Consider the following 19214-nt stretch of genomic DNA (forward strand, 5'->3'; position numbering starts at 1 on the left):
GATGGACACAGAGTGGTTTAGAAATGGAGAAATGGCCTTGGACTGCCTGAGTCTTGCCTAGGTTCTGATAGGCAGTGAGGTGTCCTTGGTTCCCATCTGCCCCTCCTCCCCTTGGCTTGTGGGATTAACGTAGAAGATTTTATGAGAACTCCTCCACTTGCAGCAAGTTTGAAGATGTGAAAACTTCAGGAGAGTTTTCCTGCTTGCTGTGTAAGGCTGCTCAGATGCAGACACTTTCCAAGGGGCAGCTGGCAGAGACACCTGAGCACGGCAGCTGCAGGAGCTCCGCCAGCCACCCGTGGGTGGCTTTGCTGTTGGGTGCGGGGTGGTGGCACTACTGCTGTGGCCAGTGGGCTAGAGAAACCCAGTTAGCATGTATCACAGGGAGTGAAGGGAAGGCAAGGAACAGATATCCAGGAGCCCCAATAAGGAAACCCTGAGCTGAGCATCCGTCTTGATTTTCCTTCTGGCAGTGATGCATGGAGGAGAATCTGGAGTACTTAATATCCAGGCAGGAGAGCATGAGAAATCAATAGATGGATTGTACGAGTGTATCATGGACCTCTTGTATGTTCTCTGTCAAGTATGTTTAAATATTAAGCCCTTCACTATCTTGGGAGAAGTCTATCTCTGCCTTACAAGCCCTCTCCGTGATCCTGCGATTCCATTTCACTGCTGCCAGTGACAATGACAAAGCTTTTCAGTGTCCTGCTGCCTCCTGCCACCACCACAGCCTGCTCACAGCCCTCCCTGGCACTCGTGACTGCTGTGGTGTTAACAGCTCCTCTGAGTATGCTCAGCTGAATTGGGAAGAATACAATATTTGTATTGCATAATAAAAGAGAGGATAATTTTTATAGGTTTTATATGTTAGGTAATCAGCTTCACAGATGATCAAAGATTAACTTTAAATGGATGCTGCTAAGAAAGATCTTCAGTCTTAAATCAGCTTTTCTGCTTTAAACCTTTCCCTTTAATCCTCAGCTTCAAGTAATTTTATAAATAGATAAAATTGGAAAATCTTTTAAACTACAGAAGTATAATAGAATCAGCTGAGCCCTGGTGCTATCTTTCCTTTGCTGGAGGTAAGGGTAAGAAAGCATCCAGAGTGTCTCCTTACAGCTGCACTGCACACGAGCAGCCCTGGGAAACGATTAATAAACAAAGCCTGGCTCACTTCAAACAGCAAACCAAGCCAGCAGAAGTCCTTGTGCCTAGTTATGTAATGCTCCAGCCTTGTTTGTGTGTCAGGATTTAAAGCCAGGCTGCCCTCCAGCACGGTCACATCAGCACCACCAGCACATCCCTGCAGCTCAGGCACCTGCTGGGCTGGGCTGCTGCTCCAGGCTGCAAAGCTGGGCTGCATGTGGCTGGCCCAAAGGCTCAACTGCACAGACCACCTCCTTACCTTGCAGCAGCTATCTCATATACAGTCTGAATGCTTCTGCAGAGATACAACCAGCAGCCAAGTGAAACTAGAAGGTCTTTTTCCTCAGGAGGTGGTTTGTCTACTAGGTTTGTTTCAGTTGAGTCAGATGTCAGGGTCCAGGATTGTCTTGCCTCATGTTTGTTTTATCATACCTGATTATCTTAATCTAATAGTTTTGGCTGCCACTATGCTTAGAGGGGACTGATTGGTACCCACAGAGGGTAACCTGCTCTCCTGTCCCTAATGATCCTGCCAGAGCAGGACAGACAACTTCTGGAAGTGCCTAGCTCTGGGCGCTGGTGGAGCCTGAGTGGCCTTGGCTGGTTACAGTGACAGGAGATGAATCCCACATCAAGAATCAGGTCATTAATTCCACTGCCCTGGTACAAATCTGGAGCACTTTGTGCTGCTCACTCCATGCTGTGTGACCCGAGCCAAGCATGCTCCAATCCACTTGCAATCCACAGCTTAGCAAGGGCAGTTTCAAACCAGCTCTGACATCAAAAGAGTCCCTGAGATCTTGGCCAATTTGTGCAGCTCCCTACTCACAACAGTGACTAATAAAAGCAATAATAGTAAAATGTTATTGCTACTGCAAAAAAGCCCCAAAAAACAAAACCAAAAAAACCCAACCCACATAAAGTGAGAGAAACTGCTTGGGGGTGGGGGGATGCTAAAGGAGAAACAGCAACCAGGAGCTGGAAGAGGCTCTGCGCCAGGTTTAATTAGTTTTAGCTCTGCTGACAGTGAGGTAGGCACAAAGCAAGGAGATTTCACACTAAATTGGGGTCTGCAAGCCAGGCTGCTGGTGCCTGTTGAAAGGGCAGCCCTGGCTGTGCTGGTTGCTCAGGCTGGGTCTGCAGTGCTGGCTGGCCACTGGTTTCTGTGGGGCTGCTCCTGACGTTATGAGTTAAGGCAAGCCCGGTGCCACGCTGCTCTCTGCACATTTCCCCATGCAGTTTAAATAATCCAGTCCCCTTCCCTCCTCATGCAACATCTCATGATGCTGGTGAACACTTCCCAACTGCAGCACACAAGGCATTGAGAAGGACTGCAGATAATCATTGCCCAGAGCATGGGGAGCTGGCAGAGCTGGAGGGCGGCAGCAGCAGCATTCACAGAGCAGCTCTGCATTTGTGTTCAGCAGCAAATGTAACAGCAGATAAGAGCTGTCACGTCCTGTGCCATGTGGGCAAGACCTCTACACCCCAGACTGGAGAGAAGTGTAGAGAGATGGCTATAAACTGGTCTTGGAATGGCATTAGAGAAACAAAAATTGCTCTGCAAAGTGCTGTCAAGCCCACTTAGACATTTTAGGAGTGTTCCAAGCCCTCTGTGAGTAGGCTGGGAGGCTAAAGGAGGGTGGAGAGAAATTTCTGATGAACAATAAAAGCCAACAGCTCCCAGCAGGTCCATGGGACTGTACAGGAAAAGGGTAATGAATCACCTGAATGAATGTTTTTAACCTCATGTAAAAACCAAGTCAAGGAGTATCAGTGACAAGGAAAGAAAGGAACAAGGGCCTCCTGGCAAGGCCACAGTGACTTCTCTGAGTGCTTTGAGTACATCAGGAGAAGAGGAGAGTTTGCAAAGCTGCTTGAGATGATTCCTCATAGAAATCTCTGTCCAGCTCAGTTCAGTCTCTCAAGTGGGAGGGAGTCTCTCTTGTGGTTTCCCATGAGGGAGTCTTTCACAGTCTGGGAGCCCTTGCAGCTGGGAAGCTATCCCTGACCCTCAGCTTCAGTTTGCTCTCCAGGTCTGCCCCTAAGTCCAGCCACACAGTGCTCCTGGCTCAGCAGGGTAACCCAGGTTCAGGCTGAGTCTTTCCTGGCACAATTTTGCTGCCTTTTCACATCTTGCAGAATTCTCTGAGCAGACACTGAGAAGCCATTGCAGTGCCTGGGGATGGTTACTTCGGGCAAGATAACTCTTATCTCTTACTCCTCTGAGTAAAGATGCACAGGCTCTGTACTCCTGCCTCTAATCCTGCCCATGGGTAGCATCAGTTTTGGTTATAGCACATCTAGGACCATCTGCTTCCCCTTTCCTGAGCCTTGGGTGAGCACTGCAGGAATAAAGCCACTGGGCAACAGCAGCACTTGGGTGCTTGAGCTGTTGGGTGGCTCAGAGCAGACCATCAACATTCAATTTGGATTACACCTGAATCAGCACTTGAATCAAACTCTGCTGCTCAGAGATTTGTAACCCCCCCCCCCCCCCAATGGCTTTCAGCATGGGCATCTTTCTTATCTTGTCCCATCCATTCAGTGTCAACAGATGCAGCCCCCAGAGACACTGCTGGTGCTATGGCAGGTAGTTTAATTTATTACTGGGGCCTGAATCTCATCTTGATGGTGCAGAGTGTGTTGGACTGTAAGGAAATAGGTTGGACTTGATGATCTCTGAGGTCTTTTCCAACCTGGCTGATTCTATGATTCTGTGAAATACAGACACAACCTGCTGGTAATGATTCCTTCTGCTGGCAGGTCTAGGTAGGCTCTAAAAAATGATCAGAGAGCTGTAAAGATTCCTTGTCAGGCAAAGAAGCTCTCTGCAGATCTGCATTTTCAGTGCACATCTGCACTAGCTGGCCATGCCACATTTGTCTCACTTGAGCCTGTGCTCACTGCTCCCTTTTTTATTCTCTCCTTGGACAACAAAGTATTGCTTAATAGAGTCCCAGGTTAATTATTGATGGGGGTGTTTATGTTAGCAAATAAAAATGGAAACCTGCTCTCCTCTGGTCAGAACCAACATTTTTAACCTAACACTAAACCTGTGCCACTCCAGCACTTTAGCCATTAAAGTTTCATCTGGCTGCAGTGCATGTTTCAAGCCTTCTTTACTCAGCCAGACTAAAAAGCAAATCACGACAGCCAGGTTCAAAAAAGCCCCAGAGAGAGCTAGTTCTTGTTAAACTAAAAGCAAAGGAAAATGTCAGTGAGGATGAGCTACACTTTCTGCTTATTAATGCCTGGCTCTGACCCATTTAGACTCTGACCTCTTTGACTCAGATGCTTGGGGCCAGTTTCTACCTCATGGTGGAAGCCTGAGAGAACAATCCCCAGCCCAAGGACTGCCACTCCACTTCCCAAGCTCCTCAGCTCTGTGCCTCAGCAGCAGTTTATTTACTCCTGACTCCTCTCAGCACTGTAAACCCATACTGCCAGCTTGGAGATGTCAGCCAGCAGGGCTCCCTTCCTCTGATGCAGCTCCTGCCCTTCCCCACTCCCCCACAGCTCTGGCATCAGGCATGGGTGCTCTTCAGGGCAACAGAGAGAGTTATTGCTTTGAGTCTTCTGTTTCAGAGCCCAGTGGAGCAGGTTGTAATGGTTACAACCTGGAAGCAAACCTGCTCCACCTTGGGAAGGTGGCACTTGCTGCTCCTCACTGCTGCTAGCTCAGCAATTCACTTCAGAGGCAGGGTGAGGGAAGGAGCAGGCAGGGCTGGCAGAGATCTGCCTCTGCTTTAGCCCTTGTAAGAAGACAGATGGCCCCAGGTTAGGAATTTCAGAGCCAGACTCAAAAGCAGCAGCTCAAAAGGTCCTGCTCTGAAAGGACCAAATCATTCATGCAGCTGCAGGTTCAAAAGGCTGAGGACAAGTCCAGGGCTCCTGTGAGAGGGAGCTGGGAAGCATTATGTGAGAACAGCTTTTGGATGGTCTTTTCTTTTTTACCCACAACTCCAAAAGAGACAACGTGGCCCTGAGGCTTTATTCAGCCTTCCCAGGGTATGTTGGGGCTGTTTCCAGAGGAGAACCCTCCCAGAATACCAGGCTCAAACTTCCAGGTGTTGTTTTGCTTTGTACTAAGAGGAGTGATGGGAATGAGGTCAGGGCAAGCAGCAGCACATGGAGGCAGCTTGACTGCAGGAGCACTGTGGACTCTGTCCCAGTATTGCTGCCCTTTTTACATCCCTATTACACAACCCTGAACCTTTTCTCAGTGTTTGCTGACGTGTTTGTGGTCTCCACGAGGCAGCTGCTCACTGTTTGCGTTTCTGCTGTGCCTGGGGACTGCTAACATAGATTGGGCATCACAGCCCTTGAGCCAGGTGCTATGAACTATGTAAAGCCAAGTCCCACAGAGATGCTGCCATTCTCCTGGCTGCTACCAACTGTTCAAACCCTTTCTGGAGTCCTCTGCCATCTCAGCTCACTCTGGAAATGCCTTTCTCCAGCCTATATTTGAAGCTGCTTTAAGGAGTGCTGGCAGCATGCAGGGGAGCACAGAGAACAGTGGGCACAGAATTGAAAACTGTTTTGTTTCTGCACAGGTGAAATTCCCACTTGCATCACAAGGAGAGTTTTGTTCACTTGAGGAAGCCACATTTTGATCCCTCCACTCCCAGATCTTCATCTCTCAGGCAGCATCCTTCTAGGGAAAAAGCCTGCTTTGGAGAGTGATGAAATGAAACCGGTGGAGGGGGAGCTCTCAGCCACCACCACACCAGTTTGGAAACAGCCATTTCTCTCCAGCTCACCATCAGGCAGCTTATTTACATAGAAAGTGTAAAGTGAGCAATGGACAAATAGAGGTGAAATAAAAAACAGACTAGGCCCCCAATTGAAACCATACAGCACATTCCCAACCACTTCAAACCCACATCAGGGGGAACTGTGTGATGAATCACCACAGAATTCCCATTTAACAGAATGGATTTTTTCCCTACCTTCCCATAAAACTCTGACTTTATTCCTCTGAAAGTGCTTTAATGAACTCTCTACTCTATTTGCTTGGCAGAAAAGGATCCAGAAAGGAATCACCAGGGTGGGTACAACAAGGGGGCAAGGAAACAGTAGCAGGCAAAACACCCAGATGTGAGACACAGTGCTGCTCAAGTGGGCTCTGCACTACTGGGGTGCTGGCACCCCAACACCTCTGAGGGTATGGTGGCTCCAGGAAGCTCCAAAAGCACACCCCCATAGTGCCCCCAGTCACCAAGGGAGGCCCTGGGCACACTGGCCCTGCAGGAGACCGCTGTCCCCATCCCCCCATTTGCTGTGTGTAGGAGGGTGCTGAGGCCAGCCTGCCATCAGCTGCCCTGTGCTGGGCGCCAGCAGCTCACTGCTGGCCACCATCATGCCTCAGAGCAAAGCCAAGCAGGGCAGATGTGCCAGGGTGCCCGGACAGCAGGCAGGGCTGGTACCCAGCTTGGTGAGCAGGGTGGATGCCTCAAGGTCACCCCAGTTGCCTACTGCACTTTGCTTTTTGTGCCCTCACGAAAGCAGCAGCTGAATGATCTCTTTTCCTGGCACACCCAGCAGCTCCAGTTATGTGCCTGATTCATCCCAACGCAGCGAAGGCTGCCAAGAATTTATTTGGGTGTTTGGTGTGCTCTGAAGCTGATGTAATTTGAAAATTAGAGCATTGTCAGATCTGCAGTGACACAGGATTGATTAAAAACACCATTTCAATGGATCCCATGCTTGCTCCCCTGGAAAGATTAGTTATGGCCAGCAGGAAGGAAAGAGACAGACTGCAAACGAGAAGGGCGTGGGTCTGACGCAGCCCAGCTCCCCCATGCTGCCTGCTGGCTGCTCAGCCAGCCTGGGGTGCACAGGGTGATGCCTTCAGATCCCTCTGCACAGCTGGCTGAAGACTCTTGGCTGGGCTATGAGCAGAGGAGCATGGAAAGAAGGTGTTCAGCCAGCCTGTGATAAAATCTACCTCTTGCCATCACTCACTCGACATCCTCACACGCACACAAACGCCTCGGTGATCTGCAGGCTTAAAATTAATCAGCTTTAAGGGAAGCTGGAATTGTTTGTCCTAAACAATTCTGCCATGTATTAAAAGGAAGCAGGTGTAAGATGCAGGAGTCAGGGAGGAGATTCTGTTCTGGGTTTTGTCTGAGCTGCAAAGCCAACATCTCATCTGTTGCATTGGTTCTCCTTTAGGAAACATTAATCTGCACAGATGGTGAAACCTCCTAATCTCTGCTACCAGCTGCAGAGTGGAATTTTTAATGAAATGGGAATTTGAAGGTTTCCACAGAAAGGACTAGAAGCACTCCCCTTGTTTCCCATGATGCCCACATCACCCTGACTGTGATCTGACATCTCCTGCTCTGTAAACACAGCCCCGTGCCCACCGGCTCCCACAGCCCCTGCTGCCCACAGAGCTGCAGGCTGGAAGGGTTTCACTCAGAGGGAAATCAAGCACAAGCTCCTGGCACATCCATGCAGAGAGGCTGGGAACTCAGAACCTCTTACCTGGGAACTTTCTTCTCCCTTTCTCTGAGATGTAGCACAGCTTTAGCATGTTTGTAACCTGAAGTGGAGCCAGGGACCAAACAGAACCCAGGATCAGCAAACAGTCCCCAGCAGAGACTAACCCTATGGCTGCTGAGCGTGCTCTAGCACTGGCACTTAGGAACCAAGGGAAACAAGAGGCCTGATCTGGGGAGAGAATTCTCAAGGAGCAACTAGGAGTTGCTGTAGTCACCAACCTGAAATACATCAACTTAGACCTAAGCATATGAATGAATAGCCTGAAACTCACAGCAAGACAGAGCAGAATCTTGTCTTGAAGTTAACCTCCTTAAGCTCAGGGCTCCTCTGAGCCCAGCAGTGATTGCTACTGCAGGGCTGCTCCAGGGCTCATTTCAGCATTGTGCTGGCATTGCAGTGAGCAGGATTTCCAGCCCTGTGTGCAGGACAGGCATTGGGCTTTGCAGCTAAAGCTTATGCACATCTTGTTCTGGTGTTGACTGCCTGTGGGAGCAGAGATCCAGGCTGTGCTGCTGCCTCCCCGCCACAGACACCATCACCAGCTCCCCTCAGGTTCTGCAGATAAACCACTGAGCCTCAGGGAATAAAACCTCATCTTGCCTTCAAGATGGGCAAATTCAGACACAGGCAGTGCCAGAGCTGCTCATTTGACTTCGGTGGGGATGAAATAATTTCTGTCACATCTGATTTGTTCCTAGCAGTCCAGACAGAGGAAAACAAGCACCAGGGGATGCTTTGGAGATTAGGCAAATTCAGGCCTAAGCTCTGAAGTCTTGGCCCTGTTGGGATGAGTTGTAGAGCACTGTAAAGACGGTGAGGCAAAGCAGCAGCTAAGGCATTCACCCCTGGGGACTTGTGTTGTACCTGCATTTGCCTGCTTCAGCTGCTCAGAACCAAAAGGCCAGAGGTTCACAAAATAACCCAAGGGTAAAGTAAATAGTTTTGGAATGAATCAGGTAAATGATCTGTGTTGTATGTGTGCAGCCTCCGCTGCAAAGGTGCCAGCAGTGTTGGGTCAAATCAAACCTATCTGTTAAGGTGCTGTAAAATATGAATGCAGAGGGAACAGAGCAGACCCTGATGCGAATAACAAAATAGCCTACAAACTACCTGAAACAAATCAATCTTCCTTTCATGCAGCAAATGCAAAGTGCAGTCCAGTCCATATCAGTGCAAACATTCAGATGAAGACACAATATCAGAAGGCAATCGAATCTGCTGGAGGACAGCGCTGCCTTCAGTGATCATTTACAGCAGGCTAAAGGTCAGGGCTTTAAATTAGCCTGGCCCTTGAGATGCTAAGACTCTTGAAGTGATTTGGAGAGACACAAACTCATTCTGGCTCCCAGTTCTGCTGATGAAAGCAGGGTTCAGCACCTTTGTAAATCTGCATTAGGTCTGTAATGGTGTTGAAAAGATGGTCCCAGAACCCTCACAAAGCTCCTCTGGAAATTCTGTGCCAGAAATGGCTTTGTGGTTTGGAAACAGAGTCCTCATGGCACAGCTTTATTTCTCCTGAAACATTTCTCACTGTGATATTTATCCCTACAGTGCAGAAAAATCACAGAATTCATGCTTTTAATTAAAATGAGCAACAAACACTCTGATGGGAAGTGCAACAGGGGGAAAAGCTCCACCAGATCTGCTTCAACCAGAAGCTCCCACTGAAAGGACCTTGGCTATGCTGGCTGCTCAGCAGGAGAGCAATCTTCTCCATAGGCACAACCTCACGTTCCTGGCTGGAGAACATCACCTCTTTGGCAACAAAGGAGAAAATCTATTTACAAACCCAGCCCTGATTAAAGATGACAAAATCTGGGTGTCCTCTGCTCCCTCCTTCAAACCAGCTCTGTGTCTTCTCAAAGCAGGCAAGAAAGACAAAGAGCTACCTGAGGAGCTTTGCTTCAATGGCCATAACAGAGACTGGCAAGACAACAGTAAATGGAGAGTTTGAGGAGTAACCCTTTTGGGAATCAGTCCAAGCCAGGCTGACAGCCTCTGACAAGCATCTCCTGTTCCCTTTGGAGGACAATGAGATTTTCCCAAAGCAAGTCCCTAAGTTTGCTGCCTTTGGCCTTCATTCTGCTGAAATGCAGCTGTTGAAACTCTCAGCACATCGCTGACTGACACAGCATCGAGGGCCATTCACGGCAGTCCTGCCAGGGGTTATTTTTCCCCCTGAGGGACTACCATTTCTTGCTGCCCTGCACAACCCCCAGGTGTGTGTTCCCCAGGAGCACAGCAGATCTGTGGGAGGCTGTGGTGCCCTCTGGATACATTCCATGCCTGCAGATGAACCCCTTCTGCCCTGTGTGTCTCTTAGTGGTGCCAATGCCTGCTCCCAGGCTGGCCTCAACACGCTGCACTCCTCTCCTTGCAGACCTCACCTCTTGCCCATGGGGCTGCCACCAGTGGAAGCTGCTGCTGGCTCTGGGTGACCTGAGAAATGCCACCTCTCCCTGTTCAGCCAGAGGTTTAGTGGTTTGGGATGTGGCCTAGATAGACTGAACAGGGCACAATGGATAAAGATATCCAAGGGTAGATTTGTGCCTCAGTAATACTGGTGCAAATCCAGAATTAGACTGGATTTGTGTTTATCTGAGGCAGGGATGTCATGCACATAGGGGTGTTTCACAGCTCTGCTGCAGTGGGTTTGCATGCATAAAGGAGTAAATATTGGTTTCCCTAAAACACATTGCTCTTGTAGAAATGATTAAAGGACAAGATGAAAGTAGAACAACAACAACAACAACAACAAAGAAACAACTACTTGGAATTGCTAACCAGATTTCCTCCTGACTCCTGCTTGATCTGATGAGTTCTGGTTTACAGCATATGGCCTCAGTCTAAGCCAGTCACCAAACTTCAGGATTCCTTTCATATTTCTCTTTCATAGAAGATGCAGCCTCAAGGTCTAATTTCTAAGTGAGAAAGGCCAGGCTGAAACTCTCAGCAATCAACACAAAAATGTGTCTGTGAACCACTGCCAACCACCTGCCTTAGACTGCAAGTTTCCTTCCACTTGTTTTCCTAGACAATCTCCACTTTCCCTGAGGGCTTCTGGCCTGGGAATTGTTTCTCTGTCACCCAGGTTGTGCCGGCAGCTCACTATGGTGCCACTTCAGTGCCTTACCAACTGCCAGGGCAATACCCCTCTGTGTGCCAGGAGGCTGAGGCTGGGAAATGGCAAAGGGCACCTTGAGGCACTGCCTGGCACAGGGAGCAACAGCAGCTCTGAAACCTGCCCCTGGGCTGAAACACAAAACCTGAGACTCAGCACACTTGAAGGGTGATCACAGGGGCTACTGAATGGTGATTGCTAAGAAAAGGCTGTTTGGGGTTAGCTTCCTCACCAGAACAAAAAGCAGGGCTCTGTGTAACAGACATTCCCCAGCACCACAACTGTGATTCACAACGCTCCTGCCTCTAGTATGCTTCTTCAAGGCTAAATGTTTCAGCTGCAGCATTCCTGTTAGGAGAACTTTGAAGTGCTGGGGAAAGGAGAGGTGAAGATACCACTGAAAAGAAGGGGGGAAAAAAGACCAAAAACAAACCCAACCAAAAGCCCAAAGCATGAAACACAGACAAAGGGAGTCATAGCAAGAGCAAAAAAAGGAGCTGGGAATAAAGGGGCCTCTAGTGGGGTGGAGAGAGGAGGAAAGGGCTAGCATCAAGAGGCTCCACAGCTATTGGAAGAAAGCCACTCTGCTGCTTTTATCCCAAGCAATTACACTGCAACTGTCTGCTCTGACACCAAATGTGACACAAGCAAAGCCACTCAGGCTCTGCAAAACGAGGAGGGAAGATCTGCTGGGTGAAAAGAAGGCAGCCCCACAGCACCTCCCAGCCCTTGCAAGAGGAGGCAAAGAAAAGCTTTTATTTAATGCTGTGGCTTGTTGAGCACAGCTTCTCCTCCTGACGTGCTGCCTGCTTACAATAAACAGCTTTTGGGGTTTCCAAAGGCCTCAGCTTTGCTCAGTGTGTTTAATCACCTGCAAAAGCTGTTTATTGCCTTGTATCCTTCCCCCATCGTGGGCATTATCCTTTAAGGCTAAGGCTTTATGGCGAGGCTAAGCAGGCCAAATGATGCAGGGGGACGCTGTGAGAGCTGTGTGCAAGCACAGATGAAATAAATCCATAGGAGGACTATGTAAGCTATATATAACCCTGCAGGGCACTCTGCTCAGCCTTGCAAGTGCAGCCCTGCACATGGGCAGCCTCCCCTGCAGCCAGGAGAGGAAGGTGTGAGCAGGCAAAGAAAAGAGGAACACCCATGAGAGACAAAGCCAGGAGGGCTAAGAAGGGACACCTGTCTGCACTGCACTGCTGAAACTTTGAAACAGTGGTGATGGAAATACCCAGGACAGGGACTGTTTACATGGGGAAATGTGGAGTTACACAGAGCAGCTCCTTTGGCACAGAGCAGGGCAACAGGCACCTGTAAAGAGCCTTCTCTGGAAGGGTATCAAGAGCAGCAACAGGCAACCAGAGGCTTTTCATAGAGCAGTAGGGTTTGGTTTTTTTCCTGGCTGTGCCAAGTGATTCCAAAACTACCTGGGGTTGAGGTACCCACAGCAATAAACATTTATCACAACTAAGTGACACCTTTCACTCACAACTGACCCACTTGGGATGGAAACTTTCTTCCATGCACTTTTGAACCCCTCAGCAGTAAAAATCCAGGCTGGATGAGGAGCGGCTTGATAAATTCTTGACAATGAGGGTGGGGAGACACTGGAACAGGTTGCCCAGGGAGGCTGTGGATGCCTCCTCCCTACAGGTGTTCAAGGCCAGGCTGGATGAGGCCTTGAGCAACCTGGGCTGGTGGGAGGTGTCCCTGCCCGTGGCAGGGGGTTGGATCTGGATGAGCTTTGAGGTCCCTTCCAGCCCAACCCGTTGTAGAGTTCTGTGAAAGTGCTGAGCTGATTGATATTTGTTGGCTGCCTGTCCAGAGCCTCCTCTCCTTTCTTAGAATGAGCTCTGGTTATGTCATATTTGTTACTGTACCTTGCTAGGGAATGAATTAAATTTACCACCCAGCCAAGCATGAAATTCTGCTCTCAATAATAATCCAATGAAAGCTGCCTAAGCTGAGGACAATTACACATCTGACTGAAGGATCTGGTATCACCAAAGATGTCCATCTGAGCCATTCAGTGAAGTGATTGCCCATCTAGAGTGCATCAGGACAGGCAGCTGATTGCCCACTTTAGCTTCAACGAGCCAACAGAGGCTGCAGGTAGCAAAGCTTATTGATTGGGCTCAAAACAGCCTAAAAAGCTAATGAAATGGAACTTTCATTTTGCAAAAAAAAAAAAATACCCTGCAAAATAGGTTTTCTGAATATCTTGAATAGATCTCCGACCTGCTTGAGCTGGAAAAGAAGTTCTGGAGTCTGTGGTGGGCAATATGCTCACCACTGAGGCTCTGATTTTGTACCTTCTGCTTACTCTGCAGGGAGGAGGTGTAATTGTCAGAGCCCAGGCAGCAGCACACACCACAGGAGGAGCCACTGAGAGTGAAGGATTCCATGAGGATATTATGGCTGGACTGGCAGAGGTGAGCATTCATCGTGGATCTGGGCTAAGCCTTCTTCCTGCCAAGCAATTTCTCCTCTTTCCTTGCACTGTTTTGGGAGAGTAGGAACAGGGGGTTGAAAAGCAGCTGGACACGTACAAACATCTTGGTGATATTTGCAGTGATATTCTGAGGGGAACTGAGCAAACCTTTGACTTCAAACAGCGTTTAAAGAACTTGACATTTGGAAAAATATCAGTGCAGCCAAACATCCTGAGCTGCTCAGGCAGCAGCTCCCCCCCAGCAGGGATGATGCAGAGGTGCCCAGCCTGGCTGTGGGAGCTGCAGCCCTGCTGTGCAGTGCCAGCTCAGTGCTCTGTCTCCATGCCTCTGTCCTTCCTTCTGAGCTAGCTCTGATACCCCTGAGCAGATGCTCTCCTAGTGCAGCTCTGGCCTGTGGGCCTTTGCCACACAGCAGGAAGAGTATTTCAGTTGTCACCTTGCTCAGGGTAAGTGCAGCGGCAGTGCAGTGTAGTGTAAGCACTATGAAACACCTGGGCACAGCATCCACCTGGGCAAGGGTAGGCAATGGCTTAACTTGCATGGAGAAGACCTCAAACAGCCAAGTGAAAGTGCCAGAGCTTCAGGCCTGAAGTTGAGCTTTAGAGGCACAGATTTCCTCTTGGGTGGCTAGTGAATCCAGGGAGCTCTCCAAGGTCCCTGCCCATGCCAGATCCCCCTTGGCAGGGAGGCTCTAGATGCAGAGATTCTCTCTCCAGCTGTCCCTGGGCAACAGCAAACCAGGAACCCATGCAATGGTGTTTCTGTGCAGTACAGATATCCACCCCTGCCCTGCCAGCCAGCTCCCAGCCTGCCCAGGAGCTGCTGATGCACAGCTTTGTTTCTGTTTATTAGACACAGTTCATTGAGCGCTGCTTCACTTTCCCCCTTAAGCTCCTTTCCAGCCTCTAATCCTCACAGGCATGGTTTAATTCTCCTGTCCATAAGCAAACCCTCAGCCACCAGCAGTGCCAGAGAAAAACCAACCACCCTGCACTGCAACACCCCACTGCTGCCCAGCCAACCTGCACTGCAACACCCCACTGCTGCCCAACCAACCTGCACTGCAACACCCCACTGCTGCCCAGCCAACCTGCACTGCAACACCCCACTGCTGCCCAGAGCTCTGCCTGGCACACCACTGCCCCAGCACCCTGCCCACCCCAGCTGGGTTTATAAGCAGACCTGAGTAAACCTGAACAAGACACCAAACACTGCAGGATGCACAGCAGAAGACAGATAAAAGGCATTAAGGACAAGCTTGGTACTACTGAAGGTTCCTTTGAATATATCAAACCATCGAGTAGTTGGAGGCCAGCTGCTGCTCCAGCCTCTTTTTGAAGCTCCATCATTAGGAACTCACAACTGGGAAGTAATTACTGAAATAAACAACTCAGGAGGGAAAAAAGAAGGCTATGGACAGGAGCTGTGGCTAGAAGCTGTTAGCCCAGCTTCAACAGCAGCCCAGACTCTTTAGCCTCCTACTGCCCAGTGCCCCTGTCAGCAGAGCCCCCTGATGTTTCCAGCAACACCCCAGTGAATGCTTTCAGGGTCAGCCCTGCAAGTATCCCGTGGGCTGCCTTGAATCAGGACCCAGCTGCAGCTGGCATAATGTTTAAGAGCTCAGCTGAAAAGCACTGCTGCCAAACTGAGGGCACGTCCTGAGCTCTCAACCAGGTACGACACAGCCTCTTGTCAGCCCCAGGATCTACTCAGGAGCTGCCCAGGGCAGCCAAGGAGCCTGTTTGTGACACCAGACAAGATGAAACGTCGAGCAGAGCAGCTGTGCTGGAGCAAAGCCCTTGACCCTGCGAAGAAGCTGCCAAGTGCATCCTTGTGCCCACTCAGCACTCCTTGACCACTGAAGAGGTGCTACTGTACTACTGCAGGCAGCCAGAGCACACCAAGGTGCACACTGGAGTCCTCATGTACTCCAGACTGGAAGGGTCACTGAAGTGGTAAGGCCTCAGAAGTCCCAGCACAGAGGCAGCTCTGGGTGCTGCACATGGTGCTGCTAACAGCCGAGGGTGCAAGGCCCTCTGCAGTCGCACTTGGGGTTTTTTTCCTGCCCTGAGGTCAAGTATGCTGAGGGACAAATAAGTCACCTTAACCTGCTGGGCTCCTTCTGCCTTCCCTTGCTGCCAGAGCTGAGAACATGCAGGAGAGCCAAAGCATCAGGGATGCAAACCAACTGCTCCAGCAGCACCGCTCTGCTGCAGTTTTTATTCATCAAAGTTTCTGCCGCTCGCGTCAGGCTTTTGACTTTCTGGAGCCACCCTGAATCAAAACATCATCTTATTAAACCCTCTAAAAATTCATCACAAATCAGTTTACAGATGACATTGATGTCTTATTGCTATCCATCCCTCCTGGACCGCTTCTAACAATTCATTTTTTATATTCCTGCGGCGCTGAAGGATGGCTCACCCCAGTGTCTGTCCTTCCAGCAATCACCACGGCAAAGCTTGGCACTTGTCAGCTATTGCACTCTGGAGAAAAATGCTGGTAATACTCTGGATTGATTGAGCAGCATGGAATCAGAACTAGCTGGCAGAGAGACCATTTAACTGATTCCGATTCATAAATCTCTTTTCTCCTCTCCTGTTTTAGCTTAGAAGCTGCTAAATATCACCATGAGCTTGTGGGGCGTAGAAGGAACCAATTCTTTAGAAAGGGATCCATTTAAATAATATCTGATTGCATTCATTAATGTTCCAGAGGAGGAGGCTCCTGCATCTCAGGGAGAACTTCCAGCTCTGCAGTCTGAGCTAGGGAGTGCACCGCAGAGTACCTGGGCCAGCAGAAAGCCCTCTGTTTGTTTCCTCAAAGGTCACCAATGACCTTCCTTGAGTTCAAATAAAGTGATCTAAACCACATCTTTACCACTTCATGCTCTTGAGGATGACCTACAGGGGTTAGTAAGAGCCAGCATCACTTAGGTGACAAGCTCTAATGAACTGGAAGGTCTAACAGTGGTTAGTAAGAGCCAGCATCACTTAGGTGACAAGCTCTAATGAACTGGAAGGTCTGAAGGAGGGGGAAAATAAACCACCCTACAAGCAAGAACTGCAGTTCAGCTTAAAGAAGCCTGGGACTAGGACTCTCAAAATTAAGTCCACAGAGAATCAGGAGAGCAAAGACACATGGGCTCCAGGTAAGACTGGGGATACACTTTGGGGGACCAGATGTGGACTCCTGAAGAAGAGAGATGCCAGCACTGGTCAGTGGAGGAAGAGATCCCAGCAGAGGACTACTCAGTGGGAAGGGAGGTGGTTTGTCTATCCACTGCTGTCATCTGAGCAGCTCTGGAGGCTGGAGCCCATTGTACTTCCTGACTGTCACAGGCCACTGCTGGCTCCTCAGCAGCCACCCTGCTGTCCTCCTGCTGAGTGTTTTGGTGCTTGTGACTCCAAAGGAACGAGCAGAGGACATGAGGCAGTGTTTGTCTGTGTGGCAGAGTGAGCACTGCGAGGTGCATATCAAACAGGGCTTGCATTGTTTATAGGAAAGGAGCTGTTTATCTGAACTGGGCTGCAGCTGAGGCTCACTGGAAGGGATAATCAAGAGACAAAGGTGGGCCTGGGAGAGAGCTGAAACCTGGGGAGCTGCCTCCAAAGCAGCATTTCTCCTGGGGAATTTATCTGCATGTAAACTCATTACATTACTTGTGCTGAGATTGTGGATCTTGAAATCCAATTATCTGTATCAATGATAGTCAGCCTCCAGGACCTGAACAGCCACGTTCTCAGGAAGTGGAGAAGCAGAAGCAAGCAGAAGCAGCCAGCCCAGCTCAGCAGCACAGCTGATGGTGCCTGGGCTGCAAGTTGCAGGCTCCTGCAGCCTGCTGCCATGGCTGGCACCCAGAAAGCAACCTGCTGCTGCTCACTGCAAGAAACTGGATCCAATAGCTGGCACTTTGCATTGTTTTGCTTCTGAATGGAATGGGAAGAATTTTCTTCTCAGCCTCAGAAGTAACCACAAAGTGAGCTGTGTGCCATGCTTAGCCCACACTTCTCTCCCCTTGTAGGCTGTGGTGCAGGAAAACAGTGATGTGGTCCTGCAGACTCTCCTCTAGGACCACTCCTCTTCAGGAATAAGAAAATCACTATTTTATTCTCAAGGGATCTAAATAGTTGTAGGAAAGTCTCAATCTGCTTTATTGAAATGCCTCCATTACCAACATGCCTTCATTACTGCCAGTGAACTAAACCAAGCCCTGGTGGGCTGGAGTGGAAAGGTTGTGCTGGAGGTGAAGTCTTCAGCCAAAAATTCTGCAGTGGAATGGTTTGGAGCAGTTTGGGTCTGCTGAGGTGGGAACTGACCAGGCAAGTACCCTGCAGAAATGAAGCAGTGCTCCTCACCCCCAGATAATGGTAAGGAATGAGAAGCAGAACGAGATCAGTGCTCACATCACCCAGGGGTGTCCCTGGCATAGCACTGGGCTGGTCCTGGGCTCTGTTCCCATGGCTCAAGCACTGCTGCTCCTTCTGCAGTCCATTTCAGAAGTGAAGCACACACAGCAGAAATGTCATTTTCAATAGCAAATGAATATTTGAGTTTTCAGACTCAGACAGAACAGATTTCACTCACAAAGCAAAGCCTTTTGTTGCAAATTTGCAGTTACTGTTCCAAGAGAAGCCCTCCTGAGTGTTTCCTTCCACCCCAGCTCTCTCCCAAGGCTTGATTCTCCTCCCAGCTCCTTTCCAAAGAGCTGTCTGACTGTGTGCAACTGGCTGTCTCTCTTGCTCACCATGCATGTCAGGTAGCTTATTACAACTCTGATTTGAAACCATAGCAAATCCCTTTTTTATTTACTCATCATTTTTCTCAGGATCAGTTCCATGAAATCCTTCCCTGTACAGCATAATCACAGTTAAGTCTTGTCTAAGGCGTTCCCTGGCTGCTACATCAGTTGGTTCACTGCCCTGAAAACTGAAGTGCTGCAGCCCACCTGAAACACAGCTCCAGCTTTAACACAGGGAAACAACCAAAACCTGCACACAAATACACTACCTGCCAAAGCAAACCCTCACTGGGGCCTTAACCAGCAGCAAAGAAGGGTTTAAAAGGCATTCAAATTGCAGCCTTCCCTCAAAGGAGAGCTGTGATCCACCCTTGTACAAACTTCTCTGGAGCAGAGTGACCACAGCCAGAACAGAGCTGCTCTGGTGGCAGGGTGGAAGGACATCACTGCAGGATGGCTGGAGGGGGGTGAGAACATCTCACCTGGCAGAGCATGTCCCAGGTTTCTGGGACAGTAACAATCAGACATCTGCTGCACCCCAAGCTGGTACAAAGCCCAGCTGAGTTCTCAGGCTGCTGAAGACGTTAAACATTCTGACGCTCACTGACAGCTCCATGTTCTGCTGTCCCTGACTGGTGTTATGCTGTGCTGTAACTCAGGAACAATCTGAGCTACCTCAGCCTTCACAGAAAGAGCAGAGTCAGTGACACTCTCCCTGGGATCAGAATGATAAACCTCACTGCACTGCTCAGAAATCTGAGGCAGAGCTGGAAGCACTTTGTCCTTCAGCAGCAGCAGCAGCACCATCTCACCCTCCCCGACATCAGTTCTGATGGATGTGCACGGGCACCACCAGACCCTCACTGGCAAGCAGAGCAGGATCCCAACACCTCCTGCTGTTTCCAGCGTGGTTTGCAAAGCGTTGCTGCTGTTCCACCCGAGATAAAAGTGTAACTGCTTCAGAGACAACAAACAGCCAAGGTCTGCAGGCCAGGCTCAGCTCAGGAGCAGACACCACACCTACCTTTCTTCCCCCTGTGTTTATGCGAAGTGGAGTTAAGAAGGGATCAAAAATCATATGGCTGGTTTCAATATTGACAGGTGACTGCCTTTTCCCAACAGAGCACAGATTCCAGGCTGAGTTCACCAAACCCCAAAAGGAGGGAACTGCAAAACACAAAAGAGTGCAAGTGTGAGAGGAGCCTGGACAGGCTGCAAACGTCCACGCGGC

General features: G+C 49.6%; 1 protein-coding gene across 1 annotated transcript in view; it reads right to left on the reverse strand.

Moving 5' to 3' along the window:
- CA10 (carbonic anhydrase 10) overlaps positions 1 to 19214 on the reverse strand; it is a 123817-nt gene that overhangs the window by 53675 nt on the left and 50928 nt on the right. The window contains exon 4 of the mRNA XM_054170432.1: positions 19008 to 19150. Within this exon, the coding sequence (XP_054026407.1) occupies positions 19008 to 19150 (143 nt within the window). The remainder of the gene's footprint in view (positions 1 to 19007; positions 19151 to 19214) is intronic.

Source organism: Dryobates pubescens, chromosome 20 (assembly GCF_014839835.1).
Source record: "Dryobates pubescens isolate bDryPub1 chromosome 20, bDryPub1.pri, whole genome shotgun sequence".
Taxonomy (NCBI): Eukaryota; Metazoa; Chordata; class Aves; order Piciformes; family Picidae; genus Dryobates; species Dryobates pubescens.